Source organism: Anopheles funestus, chromosome X (assembly GCF_943734845.2).
Source record: "Anopheles funestus chromosome X, idAnoFuneDA-416_04, whole genome shotgun sequence".
Lineage (NCBI taxonomy): Eukaryota > Metazoa > Arthropoda > Insecta > Diptera > Culicidae > Anopheles > Anopheles funestus.
In genome coordinates, this window is record NC_064597.1 from 7,445,839 (window position 1) to 7,466,535 (window position 20,697).

General features: G+C 39.9%; 1 protein-coding gene across 2 annotated transcripts in view; it reads right to left on the reverse strand.

Moving 5' to 3' along the window:
• The window catches only part of LOC125761521 (G-protein coupled receptor moody), a 74,534-nt gene that overhangs the window by 50,108 nt on the left and 3,729 nt on the right, over nucleotides 1–20,697 (reverse strand). Inside the window, exons 2-4 of one of the 2 annotated variants that reach the window (XM_049422729.1) lie at nucleotides 17,909–19,099; nucleotides 12,428–12,842; nucleotides 4,518–4,697 (exon numbers count right to left, since the gene is read on the reverse strand). In XM_049422729.1, the coding sequence (XP_049278686.1) occupies nucleotides 4,518–4,697; nucleotides 12,428–12,814 (567 nt within the window). In that variant the 5' untranslated portion in view covers nucleotides 12,815–12,842; nucleotides 17,909–19,099. The remainder of the gene's footprint in view (nucleotides 1–4,517; nucleotides 4,698–12,427; nucleotides 12,843–17,908; nucleotides 19,100–20,697) is intronic. The other variant, XM_049422738.1, reaches the window with a different exon arrangement.

The window sequence follows — 20,697 nt, forward strand, 5'->3', positions numbered from 1 at the left end:
GGCGCCCAGTAGTTGATAAAAATAATTAGTAAATGGAGGCGCCCAGTAGTTGATAAAAAATTCGTACATGGAGGCGCCCAGTACTTGATAAAAATGAAGCGTTTTTTGTTGTCTCCCGCCGAATGTATGCAATAAAGAAGCAGTTACAAAGTGTCAGTTTAAATGAAAGTAATTTACATATTATTAAAAAATATTACAGTTAAAAGGTAATTGCAATAAGCATTAAATTTGGAGCAGTTATTTTTAATTCTGTGTTCTCTCTTTGTGCATTGATAGCTAGCGTGAAGCAAAAAAAAATATTTTTAAAATATAGAAACACACATAAATCAAGAATGCCACACCCAGAAACCGCTAGTGTACCCCCAGTAGACGACAGTTCCCCAAAGGGTGTGTATGTATTTAACAGTCAACATTGTCAACTCGGTCATGCAGAATGGTAATAAAAAAACGTGAACATTCCCCCCCAAAAAACCTAGAAAGCAATATTAATTTGTCACGCATGCATACGTACAACGGAATGGTATGTTTCGATTTTACCATCCTTAAAATGTTACATTGCATTTCCGAGCGTACCGTGCTGTGGGTGGTGTGCTTTTTAGTGCCGCTCTTACCGTACTCTCGTTTTACTTTTCCAAACATTTTTTCCCAAAAGTATTTACAAAGCGCATTGCGAACATTTGCATGCTTCTGCTGCAGGGTTATTTTTGCACGACTTTTAATTCTAATTTTAACTGAAATAGGCAAAACGAACGACACAGTTTTTGGGCTGACGATCATAACATCGGAGGCGTGTATTTGTCAGCTGTTTGATTTCACCGGCTTAGTGGCGTAGTATCGATCGATAGCTTACAGCTGCCGTTGGCAGGTTAGCATCGTCCATTTTGTAAAAAAACCTGTCCAAATGCAAAAAGCTCCATCACACAACTCGGCAACTTACCGGGTACTGGGATGTTGACAACTTTCGCTTTCGACACTTGTATCCTTCCCAAAAAAAAATCTTTCAACAGCTCATTGGAACCGGCAGAAGAAAGAACCCAATTTCTAATAGCAAACCCTCGCTGCTTCTTCCCCCCAAACCCTCCATTCTCTGTGACAAATCACAAGCAGCACACATCCTCACGAAATTACTGCCATATCAGTGAGTTACCGAACCGCAACAACACACATCAACGAATATGTGCAACAAAGCGTGCCGGATGTTGCGTTGCCGGGGAAAGAAGAGAAGAAAAAAAAGGATGGCCGATCCACCCATCAGTCCACCCGACGTGACCAGCTGAATGATATAATATGTGAAAGAGTGAAAATTATAACTGCACGACGGAGCGCGGGTTTTGCGTTTTTTTATTTCACCGACACGAGGAAAAGAAGGGATTTCTTAATGTGTTTTTTTTTCATTCCTCTCCATCCAAGTCCTAGAAAACGAACCAAACGAGGTGGTGCGTTAAAAGTGAGATGTTTTTTTTTGTCTACAATCCTTCACAGATGGAAGATTTAAAGCCCACGCGCTAGACAAAAAAAAGATTGATAGCAGCAGCAGCAGCAGTAAATGTAATGATGAGTTGTCCAAGCATTGCATCTGTACGACAAGTAAGGTTAGTGTGAGAACAACTCAAAATATGTTGGCTGATTTTTTTTGAGTTTTTTTTTTCATCGAGACGACATTCGGATTGTAAACTTTTATTCCTCTGACAAGTTAAGTTTATTTTAGTTCATTTGTCTAATGATACGAGTTCATTAACTGCTCTAGATAAAACACTTTCAACAGATTTTGTCATGCTAATGGACTTGCTCCATATTTTTAATCTGACCTTATGTTAAAGGATCGAATCACAGTGACATCTTGAAAATTTATAATAAGTTTGTCTACATTTTCAAAATATAGAAACCATGGCCGTTCCGTGGTCAGAATACACAGTTGAAAATTGAAATTTTTCGGATAAAAAAAAGGATTGTTTCCCCTTCATCCGATAACCTCTTACTACCGATCATCAACTCTAGATCATCTCGGCTAGAAGGTGGAAGAGAATGTTACCTTCTTCCATGAATGCTCTCTTGGTGTTGAAGAATCAACTTTTGAGATTTCCGGTTGCCGATAACAACTAGTTTTCACATTTGAAAAAACATGAGAGCATCCTATAAAAGAGGTAGTCTCAACTGTCATTTCCCCAGTTTAGTGCAACATATAGGGGTCGCTTTCTCGCATGTTATCATTGATAGCAATTCGAGATGCTTTAGTATTGGCCGATGGGATTGAAACAGATGGAAGATTATTTCCCCTTCATCCGATCAACTCATCTATCGATTACCAATACAAGATCATCTCGAACCATGGTCAACATGCGGGAAAAGAACAACTATACGACGTATCAGAACGGCTGCTAGAAGAGAGAAGAGAATGTTTCCTTCTTCCTTGGAAGATCTCTTGGTGTAGAAGAATCGATTTTGGATATTTTTTTAAAAGAAATCTTTCATGAAAATTTCATTCAAATAATTCATGAAAGATTTCATTTAAATATTTAACGAAAGTTTTTATTGCAACATATGAAATAATAAGACCGTATCCTATAAAAGAGGATCCTATAGCATCATAAGCTATAATTTCCCCAGCGTAGTGCAACATATAGCCGTTCCTTTCTCGCATGTTATCATTGATAGCAGTTTGAGATCCTTTAACATTGGTCAATTGGATCAAAAGAGAAGGAAGGTTATTTCCCCTTCATCCCATAAGCTCATACTATTCGATCACCAATACTAGATCATCTTGAACCATCGGCAATGATAACATGTGGGAAAAGAACAACTATACGAAGGATTAAAACGGCAGCTAGAGGAGAGAAAGAATGTTACCTTCTTCTGTGGATGCTCTCTTGGTGTCGAAGAATCGTTTTTTGGAGATTTTTTTAAAGAAATATTTCATGAAAGATTTCGCTGAACAGAAAACGCAGCTGTGCTAGTTACTTAAGTCGGGACAACTTTTACCACTCAGATTCCTACAGCGCATCATTGAACATTCGTAGGAAAAAAGGATTAAAGTAAACTATGCTTTCTCTTAAAATAAAAAAAAATAATAAAATGAACATCACATTGGCCGCGAGCTTGAGATAAACATGCACCGCGCCCTATCGCTCAATCGCTAGAGCTAGACCGATTATGAGACGGAGTGTGTTGAGAAGGTAATAGACGCAGCAGCATCAAGGTTAAAGGTGTCCTGTCGCGAAAGGATCAATCGAACATCGGCTTAGACGCTAGATTCGGTTGTAACGCGAGCAGATGGATTAATCTTCCTTCACCGACAACGACAATAGGAGGAGAGTTAAAAAAAAGATCGAAGTGATTTATGGTACCATGGACGCAAACATGCACGAGACAACAAAAAATACAACAACACGTACCAATACAGCGTTCCGAAAGCGATATGAGCGTGTGCGTAAATGGCGAATTTGGACGAAAAATTTATTTCAAGCAGGACGAACAACACCAACCGAGAAAAAAAAATCTCCTCCACAAACGGACAATCGAAAAGCCGGTTGCAAAAAAAAAAAATATAAAAAAAGTTCAGCCAGTATAGGGGAGAAAAAAAAGCGACACCGAAATATACGCAGGGTACCAATGATTCAAAAAGAGAAAAAACTTGAGTTGGGGAAATGATTGCTAATGGTGGTGGAGGTTTTTTTGGCGGAAAAGCGAGGGAAAATCGGACCGGAGAAGGGATGATTTTTTTTTTTTTTTTTTTTTTTGGTAAAGCGAATGGGCAACGGACCATCATCAGCACCATTATCACCGTTCTTTTCTCACGGGCGAATGGTCGTTTGTGATGGCTATTCATGTGCTCGACGAGTAAAAATTCATTGTCGAGCACAGAGCGCTAGCAAGAAACCCGAACCCGAAATCCGAACGGTGGAAGGCGAGAAACGTGTGTACCAGCTGAATGGTGCATGCTTGAAAAGCCCACACCGGCTCACAGGCGTACAGAATAGCAGTATAAATTCTTGCGAAACTTCATCGAAATTGGCTTGGTTTGGTGGCCACTATTGGACGCGTTTAAATTGCTGCAAATCAATTGGTGAGGTGCTTCAACTTTACGGGCGGATGGCCAGGGTTTTCCAGCTAACTTGCACTTCATTACATTTCCAGCCATTTGCAACGATTACAGATTGCCGAGAAATGTTAATCTTGTATTCTATAGGTATCCAATGTACAACGAATTGCCTACCTTTAGGCGCAAAGAATGTTTTTTCACAGATTTGGGTCAAAAAAACCTGTGTTGTTATTCTTACCCCAAAAAAAGGTTATTTAGTTCGATGAAATGCTTTACTAGGCTGTGCTTTGCACTGCTAAATATGCTACACTACACACAAAACACATGAAGTGTAAATACACAAGCGAATGCGGGTTGTTAAGGTTTTAGTCACATCAACACCGTTCGATGGTCTGTCATCGTCAACTCCATTGCAGTACGATCGCCAATATTCCTCTTTTTATCATCCGAACGGTTGTGGATTTCAATTTCTACTCACCTCCAGATCCAGATACGTCGTGTAGATCGGGTACGGCAGGGCGATAACCAAACCGGCCAGCCACGAAGCACAGCTACAGACGAACGCCGGCAGCCGTACCTTCAGCGGATCGGTGAGCCAACGCTTACGGTCCCAGGCAATCAGTAGATGCGACAGCATGGCCACGTGCAGTGGTATGTCCTGTGAGAAATGAGGAAAATTCCAAAAGAGAGAGAGAGAGAGAGAGAGAGAGAGAGAGAGAGAGAGAGAGAGAGAGAGAGAGAGAGAGAGAGAGAGAGAGAGAGAGAGAGAGAAAGGTGCTTGATGAGTTGGAACGGTTTATCGAAATTATGCAAATAAAATAATTTTGTTACAGTTCTTGGAAACGAATGTATTTTTGGGGGAATGGCGTTTTTATTTTCACCCATCTCCACAAAAAGCACAGCCAAGTTTCATCCATATTTGTTTCGGTTTATGTCTAGCGTGTGCTGCGAATTTAATTATTTTCTTTCATTTTCTTTTCTAACTATCTATATAGCTTTAATGTGAAAAAAAAATATTGAAAGGGCCTAAAGAGCCTTTAATTCTGGAAGGGTAAAAGAATAAAAGGGGCTTATTAAGCGATTATGATTTTGATTGCATACATGTAGGCGTATAAACTGGTCTGGGGTTTTGCTCAATTTTATTTGCTGAAATTACTTAAAGAAAACTTCCATAGTTGAACAAATCCATATTAATTAATGTTTTCCCCTAAATTAGTTTAAAATAAAAATGATTCAAAACCAATATAAAACCCTAACAAAAAAACTCGATTTAATTGATTTGTTTTAATTGCCGATTAGTACACTGACCTGTGATGCAAGCTCAATATTATCCATAGCATATCTCCTCAATTTCTTTTTTCTCCACGACCCTTTTCTAACACGTTCCACAAAATTATAAGCAAACGCGGATTTTTACGACCAAACCACTCCACTTGTAACCGGGGTTTTCCCCCACTGTGAGTTCCCCCGCTTTGCCCAATCAAAGTTCGCTCCAAGATCAAACTGAATCGACACGTTCACGTGAGACGCTATAATGAAGCCACCGTTTCTAGCAAAAGCTAATAACTAATTTTACGTTCCCTTTGTAGCAATCGCTTTCATCCACACTTTCGGTCACACCTTCATCCTCCACCCCTTTCCCCCTCCCGGGTGGGAGGATGGGAGTTGCTACACATCATTTCATCATCGGCGGGCACAAAAATCGATTTTCGATCCCGGCAGCTGTGGGGCCGCAACTGTGCAAAGTGGAATTCAAAAACTTTTTCCACAACCCCGAAAAATTCCAAAACTCGAAAGTACTCGCACACCCGAACATTGTTTGCAATTGTGGACCGGGTTGTGTGGGTTGGTTTTCGAAAAACCCGAACATTGACTGCGGTCGCCATACTGCTGGCGGAAAGCAAATTCGCCATACGGTTTCGCCATACTTATCGATTTATTTTCTAATGTCTGGTGGTGAAAGGGTGTTTGTATTCGTATTATTTCCATACATAATCTTACTAAATATTAGTTTAATATTTAATTTCATAAACTTGTAAGAACTTTACTCGAAACAAGATTTCTCCCTAAAACTTTTAACAGAATATATTCATACAGATTATTTTTTATTTTATTCCATTACTTTCCAAGAAGGATACACGTGTGTGTGTGTCGGTAACGTAAACGTAATGTAAACTAAGTTATCGCACTAGCCTGAAACACGTAATTGCGAAAGTAATCGCTTAACGCTTTGTTGGGGTTTGTTGTTTTTTGAGTGAGCGGCATAATGTTCTGCCGGCAGCAACTAGTGATGGACGGGTCGACCCGAACCTACCGCGTTCGGAACCATCCATAAACGAATCCGATCCGCGGGTGCAGCTAATTCGGATCGGAACTAGAGATGAGCGAGTCAACTCTTGTTAGTGAGTCAACTCAGAGTGAATGAGTCGTAATAAGGAATCAGCTCGTTTAACGACTCATTTCGGAGTCAAAAAACCCAGCATAAAGGTATAAGTTAATATTATGCAATACATGTGTACAATAAACTGGCTAAATGAATATACTTCTCACTCTGTCTAACTATCAAACCTGTGTAAGCGAACTAGCGGGCTAGTCTGATCGGCAAGGACATGAAACAGCTTCCGCCTCTGCTTAGGAGATTAGCAAATTTATAGAATTTGTTTTAATTTTTTATGCTTTTTTTTATTTAAAGCATCATTTGAGTGTAAAGAAACTTATTGCAACCAATTGGCATTAAAATAAATTAATTTAAATTTTTTTGCAAAATTTCCCAAAAAAATCTTAAGGGGTAAGCCTTATGAAATTTTCGAGTGGAAATTTTTTTTGAAGTTTTTTTCTGATTTTTTATTCTTTTTTTAATTTAAAGCATTATTTGAGTGAACAGAAACCTATTTCAACAAATTCGCATTAAAATAAATCAATTTTTAAAATTTTGCAAAATTTCCTAAAAAAAAGCTAAGGCTATAGCCTTAGGAGCAGTAGCGGATCAAGCTTCTGGAAACTTCTAGTCGGAGGTACTGAACCTACCGATATATACGGGTCAGCCCAAACCCGTTGCACCCACGGATCGGAGTCGTTTCCGTTTTCTGCCATGAAATGAATCGCGTATGACCCATCACTAGCACTAACGATGAACCATGTTTGCCCTGCAACTCATCCACATTGTTCGCGGCTGGGAAACATTAATTTTGCTGCCCCTTTTCACTAAAACCGTGGTTGTGGGATGGGCGGGGTGTTAGGTGGGGGCGATGGGAGGGATGGATGTGAGATTTCATTTTTACAGTGAATTTCATTCTGGGCATATTTTTTTTTGCAAACACATGCACTTTTGGACGCTGCGGGAATCGTTTGGAAATGTTTTGCCCACAAAAGGGGCGTAACAAAGCTTCCACTTTTGACACCGGTTCGAGCCGAGCCGGTCCCGAGAGAAACGAGCGTTTTTGGTACAGTTTGTTGCTTCCCTAATTTTGTTGGTACTAAAGTCCCTGCTTCGACTGCAGTAAGGCACTACGGTGTGTAATAATAGACAGGACTGCTCGTTTGGAGAAGATTAACAAGTCTCGCCTCTGTAAGCACACAGTGCTCGAATTATATACGAAACAATACACCCACCCACACATACACACACTCGTATGGGTTGAAAAGTTATAGCGAAATTGTGAATCAAGCACCAAACTTCATCGATCGATCCTAACTTATGCGAAGGTATGTTGAAATCTGCCACTCGCCAGCCTCACCACCCTGTGTAAAACCAATCCTCCCCTTCTTCCCACCACCCCCACCCCCAACCCCCACCCATGGTGTTGTGTTTTGTGTCGGGAAATTAATTTGTATTTGCATAAAACTTTCATTTATCAGCCGATTAGCTTCGGTCGACGCCGCGACTAATTACTGTGTTAGACCCAGTCCAAGACGCACTAAGGCCGTAAGGACGCTCTACTACGACCCTTTGCGTTGTCTTCGTTTGATGGATTTCTGTTCGAAGCTTTTGTTACCATTCAAAGCTTCTTCGCAACGATGGCGCACACAACACAATTGCTTGTGTTTGTCTTTCTTCTTTTTTTGTTGTTTTGCTTCATTTTGTGACGTAGTAAATTATTTGAGTATTTTGACAGTTTTGAAATATTGATCGCTTTCGGGTTTAAAAGCAAAAATCAATAAACATTTCCCGTTTCAAGCACACGGCATTTAAATTAAATACGTCATTTTAAAAAATAATTCATTTAAAGCGATTAGTAGTAATAATTGTATGAATGAATGATTGCCGTATAAATATTTTAATATTTCAATAAAAAAAAGAATACCCCCAAAAAAAACATTAACGCTCACACCGTAAATACGGATCTTTTCACCGATTAGACGGGAAGCATTCCGCTGGTTGCGTAAACTTGTGCCAAACTTCCAACTCTACCTTACTTTTTTCCATTTTTTGCTTTTCGTGCTCGAGATAGGCCCCGGAGATAGGTCCGGTTAACTTTTCTGCGGAACCTTTTGATCGTTGCTGCGCGCAAATAATTTAATTTCGGATGTCCAATTTTGGTTTTTTTTCTTCTTGTTGCTCGTTTTGCTGCCGGTGTGCTTTTTGGCAAGTTTTTGGCCCTTATTTTTCCTCGTGGAGTTTGTACCAGATTTCGGTGGCGTTATTTTATCGATGTTTAGAAACAGCACTTTTTCGTCACACCAACACACACACACACACACACACACAAACACACGTGAGGTGAGTGTAATGGCGTCAAAAAGGTTGAGGGTTTTTGGGGTGTGTGTGTGTTTTTTTTTTCCTTTCCCAACGATGAGTTGTCCACAAAGATCGAAAACATTACGGAAAGTTGTCAATGTGAAAGTTCTGCCCCAGAGTACTACAGTGTCTTTCGTTTATTAACGGACGTCCGGTGTGTGAAGAAAAAAAACGGCGTTTTTTTTTTCTTCAATCAAATTAGCATTCTTAATTAAGTTGATTCCGGTCCGTTTTAAAGCAAGCACTCACTTAATTGTGTCATCTGGTCGGGTGTTTGTGTATTGATTTATATATCGCTCTTTGTTTAATATAAATGACACTTCTAAATTTAAAAAGTGAAAAAAAAACTTAAATAAAAAAGATAAAGAAAACTTGGATGAAAGAAGAATTGAAAAGGAATTCTTTAAATGGATTATTTCACTAGAAATATTAAGAACTAAACTGCTCTAGATCAGTTACTTGATCGAATGATCTAGAGCAGTTAACACTAGATTTACCGTATTAGTCATTTTGACAGAAACGCTTCATTTTCGTCATATTATTTTTTGAGGTTAAACAATCACAAGGTAGTTAAAACTTGAATTTTACATAAGTATTCTATAGTACGATCTTCAATAAACAATAAAATATACTTCAACTCTTCGAAATTGTTTAAAAATTAACCAAGAATGAAAAACGCTTAAAACGCTTGGTAGTTCTAGTGTTAATTTTTAACAAATAGCAATACGGCCAGGCCGTTCTTTATGAATAAAAAAAAAAAAAAAATTTAACAAATTTCGAAGAGTTGGAATATACGTCCTTTATATTGACGAAAATGAAGCGTTACAGTCAAAATAACTGATACAGTCAATCTAATCTTAGCCACAAACGAAAGAACGCTTAAAACGCTTAAAACGCTTGGTACACTTCTAGTGTTAATGAACTACCAACGGTTAACCAGAATGAACTATATTAATTAGTGAACTCAAACAAAAGAATGCAAAAAAAAAATTAAACGTATTTAAACGAGAAACCCTGTAACAGCTGAAAAATGTGAAAAATATCGAAAAAGCACATTCTATTTTTAGTCGATAAATTATAATTTGCAAACAATCATATCGACAACACCACTCTGGTACGAATCACCTATCATCTTCATCTCTATTCATCTCTCTCTCCTCTCTCTCTCTCTCTCTCTCTCTCTCTCTGACAGGAACACACTATTATGCCTTATTAACAAAAAAACCCTTTTCTTTCACTATTTGCGGTGTTGGAAGCGAACAATTTAATGATTTTAACTTTTTCCACACGAATAAATCCGAATTGGATTTTTGCGGCTTGGGGGGAGAGGGGGGAGAAGGGCTACACCATACGATAAAATGGCGGTGCGAACGTGCGCTCACCGGAGGGAGGTGGGCGAACGCAAGAAGAGAAAAGCGAAGGTGAAGGGTGAAGGGAAGGGAAGGGGAGGGGGGAGGGGGAGAAAAAACAGATTCATTTGATTAGCTTTCCTTTTTTAGTTTGGATGAGCGCTTAGTGCGGTATGTATAATGTGAATAGACATTCTCCCACCTCTTTTTTGGCTTAGTGTGGTCGCTGTCTTGATGGAACACTTTTAATCAACCATGCCACACATCTGCCCGATAACGTCTCGCGTGTAATGTGTATTAGTGGCGGGTTCGGTTTGAGGATGTTCACGCGACGAGAATATTGCCACGAAAGTAAAATTTCTGCTGATCGCTCGACTTGTTCGTTGCCAATGGTTTTTTGGGGGCTTTTCGCCTTGTTTTCTTCCAGGAAGATGTTCCACCCGGTTACACTCAAGTAAAAAATTAATGATGGATCACCGAATCCGTGCGTCGGGCACGGGCGAACAATTAAGGTACCATGGTGTAAATGAATGGTGGATTATGGTATTTAATGAATTATAATGACGTTGAACGGGGGATCAGCTTCATTTCGCCGTATCCTTTACTACCTGAAACACTGAATTGTGGTGCATTGTGGTTCGCCGTTCGCCGTGCAAATTTATCGACTCACATAACCCTCAAAATTGACGGTTTTCCTTTCATGAATTTTTCACCATGTGAAAGGATATGCCACATTTGTTCACATTTCAACGTACGGGCGGTACGCGTAACCGACAAAAAAAACATTCAATGATTAATGGTGCCTCCGAAACAAAAATGTACACATTCATGAGAACCCTTCATCTCAACGGGAAGTCGAAAAGCGAAACAAACCATTGAGAGGTGGAATCAATTTCACACATGTGCATGTGCATTTTTTGGGCACTTTATCGCGCGGTTTAACGTTAAAGCTCAAGCTAAGTGGATGTATTCATAAACGATTACTACCCCGCTTGAGACTGGGGAGAACTTTAGTTTTGTTTTTAGAAGAAAATAGATCCGATGAGTTAAGAGGGATTACTGCACAGTGTAGATGATTGAGACTTTAAGCTTTAAAAAAGCGCACTGAAAAAAGGATTAAAGTTAATGGAAGCTACTTTCCGGTGGCTTACTTTAACCGCTTCGCAACACAATGGTACATTCTCTTTAAAGAGTTTTCGTGCATTCCACTGTGCACAGTGGAAGCAACGCAGGACAAAAGATTTTTTTCCTTATTGTGGATTTTTTTTGTATTAATCAAAATACTTGTAGTTTGTAGTAAGATCTTAAAACCTCGTAATATTATTCTTCATTATCCCACAAAAATGATTTTTTGCTGGAAGATAATTGCTAGGTTTTTTTGTGGATAAGTATGGCCATCACAATAACAAAAAGTTCTACACAGACTGATCGTCTTCGGAGCTTTCCATCAGCTTAGACAACCATCCTCAATTTTTGTAGCTAAGCTGAGCTATCTTTTACGATCTTTTCTTAATAAGTGCTAGTCCTCCAGTTTTTATGTCTAGAGACAACATAAATGCTGTTGAAGTACTGAAATCTTTTGAGGTTATAAAGACGCTCCGATTACCTCATGCGTAAGATCTTGGATACCCTGAGCGCTATGTTCAACAAGACTTCAAGATTCAGAATATAACTTATATAGCTGTCTGCTCATTGCTGTATTCCCGGACTCCGAGGTACTCCCGGAAGTGCCTCCGAGGTACTCCCAGAAATGTCTCCGAGGTACTCCCGGAAATGCCACCGAGGGATGATTTTTTTCGTACCCCTCAACGACTACGCATCGAGAGGTTCCTATATTCTATCTCACCACAAGTTACGTCCCTTGTTTCATAGACTCTCGGCAGAGCGTAGACTTATGTCTAATCATTATGAGCATGTCCAACTTCAAGGTTTATAGTTGTAACAACGAATTTCATGACATTAATCACATCCTCTTATGCCCGACATTCCGTCATCGTCAGCGTAGTTTTAAGGGCCCCGAGAAGTTGCAGTTAGGGCCTCCAGATATGACTCCTGGGCCCCAAGTATCATTCTACTTAGGAACTCCGACAAGTTTGGACTCTTTGGTTTGACACCGAGCCAGGTCTCAAACCTGTTTTATGTCTAGTCTTCTACTTGGTGAGATTGACTCACCCGGTCTCCTCTTCCTTGTATGTTTTATATCCCTTTCTATATCCTTCGTCTTCGTCCTCCACTTCCCATTCCCAGTCTTCGCACTCTAATAGCAAAAAGGCAAATGTGTATTAAAAAGTATAAACTTACCTGTAGCAATGGTAGAAAGAAGCACAGAAACTGCCCAAACACCCAGTTCTGGATGATCATGACCATCAGCGTGATCGGCAGTACGAACGCACACTGCACACAGTGACAAACGGCCAGATTGACGAGGAACGCATGCGTCACATCCCGGTACAGCTTGTACTTGCTTATGTAGACGATGATCATCACGTTAAGCGTCAGCCCAAGGGCGGTTGGTATCGCGTACAGCAGGATAAACAACGGATAGATGCGTGCGACGACCGGCTTTAGGTACGGTGCACTGTAATCACCATTCACACTGTAGTTCTTCTCACCGAGCAACACCTGCATAACCGCGGACACCAACTCCTCCGGGATGCCTTTCCCATCGCCAAGGGAAGGAGATCTCATCCTAGCGATGTTGACGTAATTTTAATTGCTGTGGGTACCGGCAGAAGAAAAGACATACTTCAATTAGATATCAACACTACAAGAAACGTACAGGAGAAGAAAAACTAACTAAAAAGCAATATCTTCCTAAACCAAATAGTAGTCAACTCCTAAGAATAAACCAAAGTTCAAGGAATCTTAGTATTCGACATCTTCCGACTATACGTTTCAAGTTCTAAATCATCTGTTAGCTGTCCGCAACGCTTCAATAATTACGCGGAAACTAATGTCAAGACACAAAAGTGTGATAACGTTGGACTTTAACGACTCTCTACTTTGAGTAGTCACCACCAGAAAAATTTAAGGTACAAAAACTACCCAAATTTATCGTAAAATATTCGGAAACAGTAATCATCTAGATCAGGGATCTCCAAACTACGACCCTCCAGAGAGATCCTGAGAATGGCCCTCAGCTGTGGCTATTCCACTCAAAGCGATCCGAGATCTAAAAAAAATGGAGACCCCTGGTCTAGATGAAGATCTTACTATAAATGAATATCTTAGTACCTTCATGACAGATTCTTTAGTTGAGATATTCAAGAAGAACTTTCAAATTGGTGAAATCTGAAGATAGTCGTCTAATTCGAAAAAGTTGTTTAAGCTTTTGTATAATACCAATATAATGGATAAAACTCCAAACATCGACATACAGTCGTGAAGATATTGACGATGTCATCCTCAAGCAAGAGTAACTCCCGTTTAGTAACGGTAAGTTCGATACACATGCGATACTCCATCTCTCTTTAATCCAGCCATATTGTTCACCAAGTCTTTAGCTTTCTCAATGTGACCAACGGTAAAAGGTTTTTTTTGGGCAGACAAAAAACCCGCCAAAATTGATTACACGTTCGGCACCACGTTTCCAATACTTTCGTGCAATTTCAGGCAACAGTTTTTTCCCCCCATTACTACGACCTATGTGTAGCCGGTAAACGGAAGTACAAAAGGAACACACACCAAAACAAAAACAAAAAATAGAAAACACTCTTAATTGAGCGAAGTTTCAGTGTATTGAACCTAGCCGTGAACTTTTTGCACTGTGGAGCTAATTTTTCTTTTCTTTTTTTTTCGTTGTTTTTTCTCTTCATTTATGTCTTTACGTGAAAATCTTCACGTTCAAATCGATTCACCGAGATTAAGGGCAGAACAAGGCATAAATATGAAAATCTCACCCAAAACAAGGATTCACGGCGCGCGCTAGCGTTACGCAAAACGCTTTATAACCGCGTTAAGGTAGGTTTGCTTTAGCTGCTTTATAGCCCAGCAAAACTTGCACACACCAAGTCACTTCATGCGATCGATTCACGCGGCACAAAAGCACATACTTCAGCATTGGTGTAACGCTATGAAAGCACTAAGCGGATCCACCGGCAATAAAAGGGAAATACTTTCGAAAAGGAGTTTTGTTTCCAAAAGCGATCGGGTTTTTTTCCTTCTGCTTACTTTTGTTTTATTATTATTCTTTACTCATTTTTACTCATTCTTTACTCCTCCCCGTGCATAACGCCCACAACGCCCCCCCCCCCCCCCGGTGGGGCAATAATATGAGCGAAACAGCAACCACCACGGAGGAGCAAAACAAAACTCCGTACTTAAAGATACTTCGCAACCACGCAGGTGAGAGACTTCATTATTGATTCTCTAGGGCGTTTTCAATTATTTCACTCTCGTGTACCGGTTACGAAGATAGTTCGTTTGATGGGATTAAAACCACACCCCGTGGCAGCAGCAATGCACCGAGGGATGGTTAAAACGAAAACCATTACAAAAACCGCTCATTTTCATTTCGCTCCTTACTTAAGGGCAGAGCGTTTCTTGGTAGGGTAAAACAAAAAAACAAAACAAAAGTAAAAGTACGAATCAGTGTAGATTATGGGAAAGGTGAAGCATATGCACCAGAAACAGATGAAACAAACCCTGTATACAGCTTTTTTGGTGGAAAATACTGCTATCGAGTAGTTTCTTTGCTGAGTTACATTTTACTCCATTACGCTTTACTTTTATTTTCTTTTTTTTTTTTAAAAAGCTTGTTTGTTTAAATTTTCCAAGCACCGGAATGCATCGAGGGAAACCTTTTTGTTGGTAAATTGCTGTCAGTAGCTGCCAGAATGGACGCCCCTCCCGCCCTTAAGTAGCTTCAGGTGTGCCAGTCGATCTTCATTGATTGCTTCACAAAACCGGTTCGACGCTTTTTATCGACAACATTTATCGACTGCCCGGATTGAATCATGTTTGCATTTGAACAGGTACGTGTGTTTTCCTTTTATGGCTGCAGCTTGTGCTTGTCAGGCAGTCGGGCAGGGGGGGTTGTAAAACGTGTAACTGTCATACTATTCACAGGCAATCTTGTACGCTTATATCTTGGTAGCTTGGTAAGGAAATAGCAAATAATGTTACTTTTTGATTTTAATGCGACTAAAAGACATTCTTAAAGCATTTAAAAAATAATAAAATAAATAATTTAATTCTTCTTCTTCTTCTTCTTGGCTTAACGACCTTACAGGTCACGCCGGCCATTTTTCTGGCTTACTAGACTTATTTTACCACGTAGCCAGATAGTCAGTCCTTGCTACGGGGGGACGGTCCGGATGGGATTTGAACCTGGTCCGGCCGTGTGGACTGGCGCCGTTTATCACATGCACCACCGAGCCGCCCCTAAATAATTTAATTAAAATTATTTATTCCTCAAAGCGCCTAAAGGTATGCAATGTGTAAAACATAAGAGCATATTAATGCGAAAGTCGTGTTTCTAAGCGAATAAACACGACAAAGAAAACACGCCTTTACCCTGTTGATTATATCAAACTAATAATAAGCGCATCTTAGTTCCAGCTGGAATAAAAACAAAATGGAGAATTTTTTTTTCTCTCTAAAACATTTTTCTAAAAAAAATAACCCAGCGGATCAGCGGAGATGCAACTTTTCACCGGATAGCTTTGATTGTGTGTTTACCTTCCAATCGATGGCAAAACAATTTTTAACGAGCTAACTTTCAATTCAACTGCCGGTTCGGGGCTCGTTAGCCCCACTGTCCGGTGGCGTGTCACACAAACACCAACCCATGCATGTGGGGGGCACACTGAGCTACATGCGGAAGTTAATTAGTGGAAACTTTAGACGAATACAGCAAATCTGTACCGCTGCATGTGCATTGATTGATTGATTAAAAAATGGAAACAACTTCCGTGCTGAGATTCGTGCCACCCAAGGGGAAGCGCTACAAACAAAAAACTTTTTGCCCGCGAGATTTTAATTAATATTAGCTTTTGCGAATGATATGGCTTCGGGGGAAACCTTGCTTTCCCCGATTATCAATGCTGGCTTCGCGAATGTTTTTTAGCACCACCTACAAAGCTTCACTTGCTTGCGCTTATTTACGATCCTTTCTAAACTAATCACGACGTCTTCGGGTTTGGGATTCGATGTCCCGGCTCATACCAATGTGTGTGTATATTAAAACCAGATATGATCAAAACAACCATTTTATAATGCACCATATCCTAGTTACCGCAAATTCCCCCTTTTCTTAGCGGATAGCTTCTTATCCTTTTGTGTGAGGTGCCCGACATGAAAGCAATTACCGTAACGAACTACGACAGTGCCCGGCAGGGCACTCTGCCATAAACCACCTGATAAAAAGGGATAAAGGGATGTGCCTGCCGGTAACAGTGCTGTCGCTTTGGCACACTCTCACACTCATCCACACTTTATTTGATGTTATTTGATCACTTTCGGTGAACGGTGATGGTGGCAAAAGGATGACAGTTGTTGCTTCTCTCTCTCTCTCTCTCTTTCTCCTTATTATTATTCGCTTTTCCTCAACGCTCGGACACACGCATTGCCGTGTTACCACAAAGCAGACGGTGTATAAAGTATCAAATATTATTACTAGATCAATTCCCAATCCCTGTGGCGATGGTAAAGGTAGAGCGTTAGACACACAACAAAAAAACAAAACCTTTTTTTTGTGCAACCGCCACACTATTTTCATCCAAGTATGCAAGAGTCCCGTCGACGTTCACGGTTCGAAACTTTTCAATAAAGTGTATCATCAAATGAGGTAGGTGTGATGTCGCTTTTTTATTTCGCACGTACACGTACTGGAGGAAAACAAAACAACAAAAAAACAGAAAACAAAACAAAAAAACACAAAGATATGGTAAACCACAACAGCCACTTTACTCGGTGTGCGGTTTGACCATATAGAAAAGTTTATTTCTTTCCATTTATGCTTTTCTTCCTGAACCACCAGGCGTCTCCATGGACTCATTGGAAGTACGAGGTATATTGTTTTATAAAAAAAAATCACTTTGTGAAAGGATATATTTGTAACTATTGAAATTCAATGCTACAACGGAAAAAATCTACTCTTCCGATTTTTTTTTGGTTTGCTTTTACTTTAACATACAATTTTTCCATGGAGACGCCCAGTTGTTCATATGGACGTGTGGAAAAAAATTGAAAATACCACAAAACCACAATATTCACATATCGTACTGCATTCTGAGTTTATTATTACATCCCACTAGCGCTGGACAGCTAGACCAGCTAGAACACGCGGGTTTTGGTAGGAAACATGAGAATATTTCCAAAAACAACCAAAAAAAATGTGAAACAACTGGGGAAACTTGACGCCATTTTGCATCCAATTTTTTTCCATAGATTGCAATATTGTACGTCACAGTTAAATTACATTAAAATTGCCAGCCGTAATAAAATTATCAAATTAATCACCAGAACAGAGTGCCTTCCATTCCGGATTTCAATTTACAGTAGCTACAGAATCAGTAGTACAGTTAAATCACTCTAATTATTTTTTTTGGTTTTTAAAGCATCTGTTTCTTTTTTTTAATTGCAAAAAATTGCTTTAAAAATGTATTTTTAAAATTTAAAGGTCACACCAATTTACTCCCCGCCAACTTTAACTACGCTTATCACAAAGCTAATCCGTTATCCTGTCGTCGGCAAGAAATAATACACAATCATATGCAACAAACGAAACAAAAAAATGAAAAAATACGAGAAAAGTAAAATAGGAAAAACAAAAATTCTTACTGATTCGCACCGGAACCGCACGTACGCTGGTTGTTTTTGTGTGTGCTTTTTTTTGTTCTCTCAGCACGGCACCGAATACTGGCAGGAAACCATAACCAAGCGCACACTCGGGTGGGATGTGTTCCCGTTTCACATAAAACCAAGCTTTTCCCGGAGGGGCGTAATTTTTTTTTTTTTGCCTCGGATTTTTGCCCCGTTCTTGCAAAACGGGTGTACCGGAAAATCCTACCGGAAGCAGGCGGATTAGATTTGATTGAAGCTTCACGATCTTCCCACCGTGGTGATGGGTAGGGGCCGTTGAATATGTGCACGGTATTGGCTGCGGTAAGATTGATTGATGAAAGTCACCGAAACGTGAACCGTACCGGGTCGATCATTGTGCTTTGCCGCACGCACGGCATGTAACCATCGACGGCGCACTATGCCGTGCAGGTGGAAGGCGAGCGGGGTTGAAAAAACCGGCCCGACCGGAAACGTAAGTAATTTGAACGTGAAATTTATTTATCCGTGAGACGGTACGATTTTGTCGCAACGGAACTGTTTTGACCCGAACTAATGAGCCTTTCGAGAAGGGAAACATAAATGAAAATCATTCAGCAACAACAAAACTGAGCCACAAAACACATTAACAAACTATAACGCATTCAACAGATTACACTACGAATGGCAAATTGGTCAAATTTGCAGAGTTTCAAATTGGATAGAATACACTATACTGAATCGTACGCCAATTGATACTGAAAAACGAACCATCGACGATACAGCGGTAAATATTGATTTGCGTGCACAGCTTAGTGGCTGTCAAAACATTCAAACGCTACTGATCGTTGTGTATATATCAACGGATTTAAGAGTTGAGTTGAGATTTTAAAATAAATCTTTTGTATCCTGTGTATTTTGCGGTTAATTTTCCAAAATAAAACAACAAACGAGGAAAAGGACAAGCGTTACAAAAAAATAACAATCTTTCCCCCCTTCCCCCTGGCTAGTACAGTAACGGTGTAACGTACAGTAACGTACAGTATTATGTGATCGGGGTACCGATTAAACACTCATAAGCGCGCACACTAACAAACACACACACACTAACACAGCAAAGCGGACGTTCCGGGGGTGCCGAATGTGTTTTCGGAAGGAAATAGGTTGATAGGTGACCACCACGACCGAACGAAAACTGGGTGGAGGTTGGGCCTGCAAAAAAAAAAAAGGTCAAGAATGACACACCATTATTTGCTGCAGTAGTGAGTATAAAATACACAGAGTAAAAGGGTGATATATATGTGTGTTTTATTGTGTGTGTATGTGTGTGTTTATCTGTAGGAAAATATATGAAAAAAGCACAACAATGCCTCCAAACATGTTACATGATTGTTCGTTACTGTTCGCTCCTGTCAAGGAGCATGATAGTCCTAAAGGGGAAATTTTTTTTTTCTAAAGAGGAAATTTTTTTTTCGAAAAGAAGACTAGCACAAGATATCACAACCAAACCAACTTATATTGTTGAAAAATATGGCGAAGGGTGGGGCTGAAGAGGGGGGATGGAAATGGGCAGTAAATGACAATGACGGCCAGGTTAGTACAATTTAAATTTTGTATGATTTGCTTATCCTGATTTTACATCCCCCTCCCCCTCTTCTCCCCTACTAACCCCCTCTCCTCTTTAAAACCCCTGCTTTACGTTATGCGGTAAATGTGGTGCAAAGAAATGTTTCGCCATAATTTTATGTTCGGCACAATTCCCCATTTAGTCGCCAGTAACGTTTTGACGGTGGCCCCCAGAGGCACCGTTACCAATCGGAGGCTGCTTTTGACAGGCTGCTTTGATTAGTTTCAACTCTACCAACGAAAAGCCACCCAGAGCTTGCAGGCGAACGCAGGCAAACGCAGAACGTTGGCCGTTGCTTCCTTGTGTTGACATTCTTACCGGAAGAGAGTATTTTCTTCCATTTTAGCTGTTGTTACCTTCTGTTAGTGGGTCGTCTATATAGACTCAGGGCATTTTGTTTGGTGCTCGATGGTACGAACTTAGCATTTCAATAACCACCGCAGAATTAATTTAATCTGTAACCCCTTTTTTTCTTCATTTTGTTATATCTGCGATGTCAGATAGAAAAATTCATATTTTTGAAATTCAAACACAATGTTTTGCTTTCGCTTAATTTCGCGTCGCACAACGTCAGTATGTCTGACATAAAAATAAAAAAATTTAAAAAAAATAAAATAAAAATGGACAAAATAAAAAAAAAGCTCAAAAGAAATAACCAACACAACCATGGTAACATATCCCACACATCTCTATCGACAAATATGCAAACAGCGTACTAATGTTATGCGGATTGCATACATTTAGGCGCAAACTTTTAAAATACTCGCATACGAAAAATCTAAACAGCCAATATACGGTGGACTGTTGATCGGATTAACTAGATCTTTAAAATGGAGGTTTTTTTTTGTTGTTGAAACAACTATAATAAGCAATTGAGTAATAATCAGGGCTCGGAGAGTGAAATGACAACACAATGCAATCATTTCTCGATTATCGCAGTAAACGAACCGTGGGGCAAAAAACAAATGAAACAGAAGGATAAGCACACACAACCATATTATACGTTCGGGAAAATATGAATTTTCCCCCTTATTTTGCTCACTCTATCAGTCTCTATTTTCCCTCTTTCTCTCACACACACACGCTCACTCAAAAGCATTCCCCATTCCGTGCTCGATCGATTGTCCCTTCTGGATGTTTTGAAGGAATGGGCGTCTTGGCCGTACACCGGTACAGCTGCTGC